Genomic DNA, 9,886 nt, shown 5'->3' with positions numbered 1-9,886 from the left:
TACCATGTAGAAAAATAAAATGCGGAAATAAAATAAGACAAATAGAAAAGAACGAAATTACTTTTATTGCTACATCTCTTCTTCTTCTTGTTCCATTACAATGAAAATAACTCACATATTTATTGGAAAATTAACAAATGAAATAAAAGGAAATATAGATATAACGGAAATAAATATGATTCACAATATTTAACATAATATTGTGTTCCTCCAAAATCTAGATTTTCCTCCAATCACATATTCATTTTCCTACTTCAACATTTTCCCCAAAATTGAACAATACAACATATTTTCCGCATGACGAATTAGAGAATGAAACTCATTTATATCGAATCGGATCTCATGTATTGGAAAACACATGTAAAATTTTCTTATAAATAAACAATACGACATATTATAATTTGCATAACTGCAACAACTTTTATTTAGTAGTGTGTTAATTTGGTGGTACCAAACGACTGCATAGTTAGAGCGTGCGAAATAATTACATATTTAATTTGAGGAAGAAAGGATGCGACACTTTACTAATTAAGGAAAGCTAGTAGAAGCTGTTATAACAATAAGAGGATTATATTGTTTAAGTGAAAACTAAACGAGAAAGCCTCCAAGATATTACATACGAAAATAAATTTACATGAAAAAAACTACGCAATAACCGAAATTCACCATATATAATTAATTGACATTTTTTAATTTGAAATTTTTAAAAAATATTCTTCCAAGTTTTATGTCAGAGTTTATTTGATTCAAAATTTGAAATTTAATTCGTTTTGAATTATTTTTTATTAAGTGCTATTTTAGGGGATATATAAACCCTAATTCTCATTGTATATGAAATTTATCTAAATATTCGACCGTGTGATACCTAAACTGAAAAAAAAAATGTAAATGATTAGTGATGAAATGTCAAAGGTGATATATATGATTACCCCCCACGATTATGTCGAGATAGAATGACACCTGTCCTATCAACTTTTATCTTTAAAAAAAATCACATGATTATCGTTGTGAATTTTGTTTTATTTCTCAAAAAATTAATCAAAATTTTTATTTCTTTTTTTTTTTGGTTGGGAAATGGATTGGGGATGCCACGTCACCCACTTCCACCGAATCAATGGAACCTAAGGAAGTCAATATAAAACGACATTTGCAGCATGAAAGTCACGACCATACGAAAAGGCCGCAATATTGTTTCTTTTGGTTAAAACAAGTTTTAACGCAATATTAAAATCTATTCTTTAACAAAAAATAAAATAAAATCTACGATTAATCATTAACAATTTGTACTATATATAAATTAGTTGTTAGATCATAGTCATTATAACATTATATTATAAAATTGAGAAAGGAAAAAAAACTCTTCGTAGATTATGAATAGGAACTCGAAAGCACTACTCACAAGAAAAATGTGTGTGTGTATATATATATATATATAATATGCATGGTACAAAATTCAAGTGTGACTTACGATATAAAATAGTCGTGTGTTAACTGTTTCTGTATATGCATACGGCATGCCTATATTTGGGTTCGATGTCCGTATTGCATTGAAAAAATATTTAAAATGTAAAAAAGAATATTTTATTGACATGTTGAAATCTAATTTAAAAATGGAGCTACTGAATATAAAAAGTGTAATAATCCATGAATGAAAGTATAATAATATTTTAAAATTGCCTTTATTTAGCCAAAGGAAACAAAAAAGAGAGTATAATATTTTTGTTGGCTCTGATTTCATGGATGAATTATAATAAAAGTGACGTACTATATAATGTGAATGCGACTATTGAAAATTATTAACAACACCATTCTTGGCTGAATAAGGATTCAATGACTATAGAATAGTAATTTTATTATTTTAATTAGTAGTGATAATAATGTATTATACTATTTTTCCTTGAAGAAGCTTGCCCACATAATTCACAACGACCACTTGCAAAGACATGTCCGAGAGAGAGAGAGAGAGAGAGAGAGAGAGAGAGAGAGAGAGAGAGAGAGAGAGAGAGAGAGAGACTTTTCTTATAATTTTCTTCTCACTCGTCGTCCCTATAGACATATTATCATTAAAGTTGCAAAATTCTCTTCTCACTCGTCGTCCCTATAGACATATTATCATTAAAGTTGCAAATTTTTTAATGATAACATTGTTATTTTATGATCTTAGAAATATGATTAAAAAATCACAGTGAATAATAGTAAAATCAGCAATAATATATAAGCATATATTTTTTTTGGGTAAAACATATAAGCATGTTTTATTTTAATTAAATTTTAAAACTGATAAATATATTTTAAAAATTAAATTAATTGATATACGAATATAAAAAATGATTAGATATTTTGAAATTAAAAAAATATTTCTTACAATTAGGAAGAAATAAAAATTGAGTTGGTATTTTTTTTGTAAAATTAAAACAATTGAATCTAAACGTATATAAGACAAAAATCTAAAACGGTAAGATGTTTTCAAATTTGTTTAGAATTTTCCTAATTACATGCAGTTTCTATATCAAATTTAATAAATTTTACATCAAATTTGATCTTTATACATATATATATATATAAATATATATGGACATCTTTATTCCTTTAGTTTGCAAGATGCACGATCCATTTAACCCAAAAAAAAAAAGAAGATGCGCGATCTTCTTCTTTTTTTCACTTGTTAGCTTTTCCTTTCTTTTAAAAATTTGCTTTTAAATTAAAAAAAAAAAAGAAATGGAAAAAAAGTCAACCTCATCTCATCATTTGTGCTTTAGTTCCCAACGTCCGACTTTCAAAATCATTCCACCTTCGCTTTTTTCTAACCCCTTTACCCTATTATTCTCATACAAATTATATCCCACTACCACTCATTCATATTTTATCCTCTTCTATATATACACACACACACACGCGCATACACAAACCCATGTCGTGAAATCACCATTAAAATAACACAAACCATAACGTAGGAAGCATGAAGATGCACCAATTGTCCCGTGGACTCTCCTCGTGGGATAACAATAATCATATCATTATCAATAACAATCGTAGTAGTAGTAATCACCATGGTTGCCAAACATCACTAACCCTAAGCTGCAAGCGTCTGCACTCTCTAGCCGCCGCTTCTCCTCCTCCTTCTTCCCCTTCCTCCGCCACTTCGGCCTCTGCTCTCGACCTCAAGAGCTTCATTAACGAGGCCCGAGAAACCGGTACCAACAATGATCACAGGAGAGATTCACCTCATCAGGTATTGCCTCTCTTTCATGCATAATTAATCTCCTAGTTTATGTTTCTGTTCCGTTTGTATATCTATAAACGTTACTTTGCTCCTTGTAACACATTTGTTTATGTTTAACGAATGTGAAATGTCATATACATACACCCCCACGCATATGTATATAAAGTTAAGGAACAGTATGTATGTATGTATAAATGGTGTAGGTGGAGACGCACCCGGGCGGGACTCGTTGGAACCCGACTCAGGAGCAAATAGGGATACTTGAGATGTTGTATAAAGATGGAATGCGTACACCGACCGCTGAGCAGATCGAACACATCACATCTCAATTGGGGAAATACGGAAAAATAGAGGGCAAGAATGTGTTCTATTGGTTCCAAAACCACAAGGCGCGTGAGAGGCAGAAGCAGAAGAGAAACAACAACAACAACAACCTCAGTCCAAAGCCTGTCTCTAACATGACAACAACTACAGTATTGTCATTAGACAACAGGGTATTCATTGAAATATTTTTGTGCGATTAATTCTCTGTGGATTGACACAAGATCATGATCAGGGTTTGATTTGTTTTGTTCTTTTATGTTTTTTGTTGCAGAGAGAGGTAATGGCGGAGAAGGGCATAGAAGACAGTCCATACAAGAGGGCATGCAGGAGCTGGGGTTTCGAGGACGTGGAACTAGAGTGCAAGACAAATCCTTGTAATAGCAGTAAACATGATAATAACGGCAATAACCACAATAACAATAAACTATTTAACAATAACGTCAAAACCCTAGAGCTTTTCCCTTTGCACCCCGAATTAGGTAAATCATGAATGAGGGGGTTATATATAATTCTTAAATGGATCTGCTGAATTTGCGCAGAATTTAATTACTAACTCATCTATTTCATTTCTTACTCCGGTCTTGTTAGTAATTTGGTCGCTGTAATATTCGGTCTCCAACAAAAAAATAAAAATAAAAAACTATACCCTTATCCAGATTTGAAAGTTAATGTACCATATATTGAATTCTCTTCTGGTGTTCATCTCCACTACCAATATTATTCCCTGACTTCGAATATTAATGTTGCTGTGTATAAATACATATACGTTTTTGCTCTTTCTATGTGATAATTTGTCTCATAAAAAAACTAAAATCGTCTTATAACTTTGTAATTACCTTTTGATATATATATATATATATTATATGTTTGTATGTATGTATGCATGCATGCATCACTTGATAATTTTGTCTTAATTGAGTTATAATTAAATATAGTCTAATTGCCTTTTTTGTATAAGAACTAGTGTTGTGTTTTTCTTTTTGAATCAAAGCAGTTGACAACTAAAATATGTAAAAAAAATCAATCTGAAAATTAGAAAATGAACGCAAAACACAAATAAAATAGAATTCCACTTGTTCAACATGTTTCTCTCTACAACAGTAAATTATTATTACATATATATTAAAAAAAACAAATTCCAATATAGACAGTAATCACTCATGCGAGCACGAAAGCCACCGACAAGGGGGGGCAAGCCGGGCAGGCAGATGCCCCTGCCCAAACAGCCCAAAAAGCTGCCCGTTGAGCTGTATCCCACGATAGCCCTAAACGACACCGTTTTTCTCAGGAGTAGGTACAGTTGTTCACGAGGGACAACTTGACATCGAGTTTCTTGAGTTCATAGTTGATGTCACATTCGATTCTCTTGTAGAACTTAGGCTGAACTAACTTGCCGAGCACGTAAGCCCTCGACCGGACCGTGAAGGTTAGCTTCATTGGGACCGGAGGCGGCACGACCGGGATGACAACGGCCGGAGGAGCTCCCTTCTTCTTTTTCGGGAGGGGAGCCGGTGGCGGCGGGGGGATGAAACTCGAACCGCTCCCGTATAGTGGGATCTTGTCTCCGATTACATTCACCACCACCATTCTCTCGCTTTTCCTCGACTGATAAAATTTCTTGATCTGCCAAAGATATACAAACGAAACCCACCAAAGAAAGATGGCGACCCAGTAAGTATATGGCGTCAATGGATTCAGTAGAGTTGTTATCTATGGTGTTAACATGAAAGAATGATGGCAACCCAGCAAGCATTTGACATCAATGGATTCATTAGAATTGCTATCTATGGCGTTAACATAAAGACGAGAGATTATGATGATGGGGCACTTACAGCTCCGGAGCCAATGGTGATCTGAGAGAAGGCGATGTCAATGGGAGAGGATGTGACGTGGACGCCGAAGAAAGTGCCTGTGTTCCGATACATCATTCTCAGAGTTGCGTTCATGGTGATCATGTCCGTCCCTACTCCCGATGAATCTGACCCTGCTTGGACCTTGAGTTGCTCGAACCTTATGCTCTGTTATTGAACCGCAAGCAAAAATCCGCTAAATCAGTCGAGAAATTTTGAGAATTTGATCATATAAGGAAACAATAAGCACAACCCACTTCTGGATCTGATTCAAAACTGGAAAGTTTCAGTGGAACTTGATGATCGGAGCATGTAAAATTCAGCAGCCTCTGTTCTCGATCTACTACTAATCAGAATGTAAGAAGAAATCAAGAACATTTCAGCTCTTGATCTTCTCTTAAGATGAGAGGTTCGAGGAAATTGAACTGTCAGATTGCAATTTGAGTTCAATCTGGATCTCGATCATATTACACCGCAAAGAAAACGACTCGGAAAACCCAAATCAAGCACAACCTAGTTCTTTGTCTTCTCTAAGAAAATGGGAAATTCAAGAGAAGTAAACTAAAGAAAACATAAACAAAACAAAAAAAAATCTCAGATCTTGAATCATTTCACCAAGACCCTAAAGAAGAAATCAGGAATAGGAGCTGAACTGACTGACCTTCACAGAGATCTTGGGTTTCTGAGGTTTTGCAGCTCCATAGAGAATGAGAGAGAAGAACGTAAACAGAACGAAGAATCCGACAAGGAAGGCCAAGACATAGCATCGACGAGGCAAACCCTTCTCTTGTTCTTCATTGTCAAGCAAACATTCTTCCTCGATCACCTCACAATCCCTCCACTGCTTATCACCGCCGCCGCCATGTCCCTTCCGTTTCCCGCCGTCGTTAGGAGAGATCTTCCTCGACCCAGGCTTCAGAGATCCAGAGAATCTGCTCGAGGAAGATTCTCGAGAGTGTCGGCCCATGGAGGACTGAGAATGCGGCGGAGATCCCATCGGACTCAGCACCGGCGTCGAGTGAAACGACGTCGCCGTCTTCTCTCCATCGTGAGAGTCACGCGATGGCGATTGAACGTAGTACACTGGTCTCCGGCCGGGAGATCTCGTCGGCGACGACGCCGCGAGGCTCGTCACCTCCGAATCTGTCTTCGCATGCATCCTCGGATTCCCAGGAAGAACAAAAACAACAAAAACCCAGAAAGGAATCCGAGAAATGGAAGTGCAAAATAGCAGAGATCGAGCGAAGGAGAAGGAAAAGAGTGAGCCGTGTGATGTTCGGACGCTGAAGATGATGAGCCAATGAGTGGATTTGAAGGGTTTTTGGCTTTGAAAATGTTTTTACCACAGTGAAAAATCATGCACCGACGGTGCGGGTACTGATTAGATAGTCAAAGCATGGTTTAATGACAGTTTAACTTCAACAAGAAATCAATTATTAAAGTTTGGTTGCTTATTATTATGCTATTAATTTTTTTAATCCAATCATCATTACAACTGCGTTTAGAATATCATATGGAAAATTATAGGTTTGGATGTTGATTTTTGGTTAATGGGAAAATAAATTAATTTTTAATTAAGAGGAGGAGAGTAATTTCATGGAAGAAGCAAAGAACAAAAGATAATATATTCTTATGCAAGCAAGCGGCTGCCATTTCCAGTTGGCGACCCTACCCTTTTGTCCCTTTGTCTTCTTGTTTTTTTTTTATTTAGTGATAATTTAATCTATGTAACACAACTTAATTAAATTAAATGAAAAATTACATTGTGGAAGTTTCCTTTTTTAATCCACCTTTTTTTTAAACATTTTTATTGCTCATTCTTATTATATCTTTTTAGGAGGTTTATAAATTGCCAATGATTTATATATATATATATATATGCTACCATGATATATAGAACCAAAACGAAAAAATAGTCTTAATTTAATCAAATTCAAATAAAACCATAGTATTATAGATATATGATGAATCCAAACCAATCTTATTTTGTGGTAGCAATCTCCCAACCTATTTTTAAATTGGATCTAACCAAAAGCAAAATAAATCCAAACCAAATTCCGAATATTCTTAGTTTCATTGTTAGCTATATATATATATATATATATGTTTTTCAAGGTCCTTTTTATTTTTATTTATGAAAACTGTAGGTGAATTTGTAAGATTCACTAGGCACGTTCTTTTTTTTTCCTTACATGAATTTAATATCTACCAAATTTTAAGCACTCCCATCCCATGCTCATGGTTAAATCACTTCTCATAGATGCTTTAATAAAATGGATATGCATTTAATATATTTTTAAAAAAATGTCAACCAAAACTTGTGATTGTTTTTTAGCGCGTCACTACTTTGTGATTAGGGGAATCGTTTTTATTATTCTATTTAATCTATATTTTGATAGAAAACAGATCAAAGTTTCCATGAGTGGACCCACGTATGAAATGAACTCACGTGCTTAGATGCTCCATTTTTTTTAAATCTTAAAAAATTAATTGTAATATTAGTTTGATTTATTTTTGTTAATAATGTGCAAATCATATAATTCTTAATATCGGATTTTTTGGACGTTAAGGTTAAATTTAATTGAAAATTATTATTAAACTCTTTTATAATTCTCAATTTAAATATAAAATAAAAGTTCATTAGAGATAAAACAAATAGGTTTGGACCATATCGGACCAACTCGTTCTGAGCCGGTTCATTTTCAACCTATCTCGTTAAGTACGTTTTTATTTGGTTAAAAAATTCAAGATTCGGATCAGATCGTTCGAATTAGCGAGCCAAAAAATAAAATAAAAAAATATTATAAAAAATAATTAAAGAATAATAATTAATATATTTTAAAAAATAAAACATATTTAAATTTGTTAATTTTTTAAAAATATTTAAAAAAATATTAAAAAATAAAAGTAACATAACATTGTTTGTAACAGAAGCGTTCCATTTTTTGGTCCACCACTGTATATATACATGTGTGTATATATATATATATAAGTGTATTAACCTGTGATATGAACCCCACGTCACGAAAACGAAAAAGGGTTACAAAGACGGGAAAAATTCGATCTTTGGTGCCACCCCTGAATCTAATGATCGTATCTGAAGAAGGGTATTTTTCAGACATCAAAAGACGGCGGCGGAAGTTTCCAGAAGTTCCAAGTGTTGAAGTCTTCCTGTCTCGACACCGAAGATCCATGAATATAATTTTAAATTAACATATGCAGGATAAACGATTGTAATGATTTTTTTTTTTTTTTTTTGATGAATACCGGTTCGGAAGAAGCAGTAGCAGGGAACATGCCATTGACAAGAGCATGAAGAGAAGTGTATGATCTCGTGTCAACTCTGCAATTTACAGCAACTTCTCCCTGCAATTTTCCATGGTTAAGTCACAGTTTTCGATTTTCAACCAAGCTGGAATCTTACTCCCGTACCTTTGGATTGATGATGAAGATCTTTCCCCGAGGGATTCCGACTTTGAGGTAGCTGATCTCATCTGTGTCTCTGTTTCCGAAACCAGCGTAGAACGGGTTGTGGTCGGGAGGGAACAATGCCCGTATTTCCTGTCAAAAGGCGAAAAAAGACGGGTAAAGTTCCGATAATCCGCGGATGTTTAGGACAGCGACGGCGGGTAGAAGCGGATGAAGATAAAAGGACGGACCTCCAAGCACGCGATCTTGAATTCATGAGGCGCCCTTCTGATTACTGTTGAGAGAAAAAGAAAAGAGCGAATGATCCGTGAAAATGTTCGTCCCGGAGATTTATTTAGGTAATCGTGTCGGGTATTACCTTCCCGAAATAAAGACGGAAAGAGGCCGTCGGGAGAGATAACGACAGGTTCATCCGGCAAGGCTTTCCCGTCCTGGAAACACATCAATCAGATTACACAGACGAAGAAAAAACCGAAACAAAAGTACTTTTGGTTTCTCGGTTTTGTCTATTCGGGAAAGCGTCGTGTGAAAAAGTGTACCTGCTTGAGGTTAACTAAGAATTGTCGGGTGACCGAGGCCTGAGAAATCGCCCGTGCGCTAAGAAATATCAAATGATACCCGTTGTCCTGGAGGAGAGAACAGAAAATCTTATCTTTAGCATTCTCTTTTTCGTGGTATCCGACCTGAAAACATAAACGATATCACGAGAAACAAACCTTGATGGCTGAAAACAAATGCGTGACTCCGGTTTGGGACCAATCTATACCGACCAAAGGCATGAACTGGCCAAGAACATCCGACCTATGACGATAAAAGTCACCGAGAAAAGCGAGATCAGAAACGTAAACAAGTTCTTGTTTTCCCGTGATAAGAGAAAGGATGCAAAAGATCCCTTTTACCTCGTGATCGTTCCATCCACATCCGAAACAACAATCCGAGCATTCCATTTCCACAAGTAAATTCGGGCATCCACCTGTTGACTACCACGGGAATTCACGACGGAAAGATATCATCTCGGTTTCCCGTCATAAAAACGTTACGCAGTAGGGAAAAAGGGAAA

General features: G+C 35.1%; 3 protein-coding genes across 4 annotated transcripts in view; 1 reads left to right on the top strand and 2 right to left on the bottom strand.

Moving 5' to 3' along the window:
* The first annotated feature begins 2,880 nt into the window (after nt 1-2,880).
* Nucleotides 2,881-4,120, top strand: LOC104812579 (WUSCHEL-related homeobox 4). The gene is made up of 3 exons (XM_010539827.1): nt 2,881-3,232; nt 3,427-3,717; nt 3,819-4,120. Exons 1-3 carry the CDS (start codon nt 2,960-2,962, stop codon nt 4,035-4,037), a joined length of 783 nt encoding a protein of 260 aa, XP_010538129.1. The 5' UTR covers nt 2,881-2,959; the 3' UTR covers nt 4,038-4,120.
* A 475-nt stretch (nt 4,121-4,595) lies between these two features.
* Nucleotides 4,596-6,696, bottom strand: LOC104812578. Its single transcript, XM_010539826.2, has 3 exons — nt 6,059-6,696; nt 5,380-5,565; nt 4,596-5,170 (listed from the first exon to the last, which is right to left on the bottom strand). The coding sequence occupies exons 1-3, from the start codon at nt 6,554-6,556 to the stop codon at nt 4,832-4,834; spliced, it is 1,023 nt and encodes a 340-aa protein (XP_010538128.1). The 5' UTR covers nt 6,557-6,696; the 3' UTR covers nt 4,596-4,831.
* A 1,591-nt stretch (nt 6,697-8,287) lies between these two features.
* LOC104812577 (phosphatidate phosphatase PAH2-like) overlaps nt 8,288-9,886 on the bottom strand; it is a 4,719-nt gene continuing 3,120 nt past the window's right edge. The window contains exons 4-11 of one of the 2 annotated variants that reach the window (XM_010539825.2): nt 9,726-9,799; nt 9,543-9,627; nt 9,366-9,452; nt 9,185-9,257; nt 9,057-9,100; nt 8,830-8,958; nt 8,665-8,763; nt 8,288-8,568 (exon numbers count right to left, since the gene is read on the bottom strand). In XM_010539825.2, coding sequence (XP_010538127.1) covers nt 8,512-8,568; nt 8,665-8,763; nt 8,830-8,958; nt 9,057-9,100; nt 9,185-9,257; nt 9,366-9,452; nt 9,543-9,627; nt 9,726-9,799 — 648 coding nt within the window. In that variant the 3' untranslated portion in view covers nt 8,288-8,511. Of the gene's footprint in view, nt 8,569-8,664; nt 8,764-8,829; nt 8,959-9,056; nt 9,101-9,184; nt 9,258-9,365; nt 9,453-9,542; nt 9,628-9,725; nt 9,807-9,886 lie in introns of those variants that run through there. The other variant, XR_771601.2, reaches the window with a different exon arrangement.

Source organism: Tarenaya hassleriana, unplaced genomic scaffold, assembly GCF_000463585.1.
Source record: "Tarenaya hassleriana unplaced genomic scaffold, ASM46358v1 Cleome2, whole genome shotgun sequence".
Taxonomy (NCBI): Eukaryota; Viridiplantae; Streptophyta; class Magnoliopsida; order Brassicales; family Cleomaceae; genus Tarenaya; species Tarenaya hassleriana.
Note: the sequence above shows the minus strand (reverse complement) of the source record. Positions and strands in the feature narration are given on the sequence as shown.

What these genes read in the sequence shown, in the direction of transcription:
- LOC104812579 (XM_010539827.1), top strand. Translation starts at nt 2,960, where the DNA reads ATGAAGATGCACCAATTGTCCCGTGGACTCTCCTCGTGGGATAACAAT. An exon ending in GGAGAGATTCACCTCATCAG is followed by an intron (nt 3,233 to 3,426) that starts GTATTGCCTCTC and finishes TAAATGGTGTAG; the next exon opens with GTGGAGACGCACCCGGGCGG. An exon ending in TATTGTCATTAGACAACAGG is followed by an intron (nt 3,718 to 3,818) that starts GTATTCATTGAA and finishes TTTTTGTTGCAG; the next exon opens with AGAGAGGTAATGGCGGAGAA.
- LOC104812578 (XM_010539826.2), bottom strand. Translation starts at nt 6,556, where the DNA reads ATGCATGCGAAGACAGATTCGGAGGTGACGAGCCTCGCGGCGTCGTCG. An exon ending in AACCCAAGATCTCTGTGAAG is followed by an intron (nt 5,566 to 6,058) that starts GTCAGTCAGTTC and finishes GTTCAATAACAG; the next exon opens with AGCATAAGGTTCGAGCAACT. An exon ending in TCACCATTGGCTCCGGAGCT is followed by an intron (nt 5,171 to 5,379) that starts GTAAGTGCCCCA and finishes TATCTTTGGCAG; the next exon opens with ATCAAGAAATTTTATCAGTC.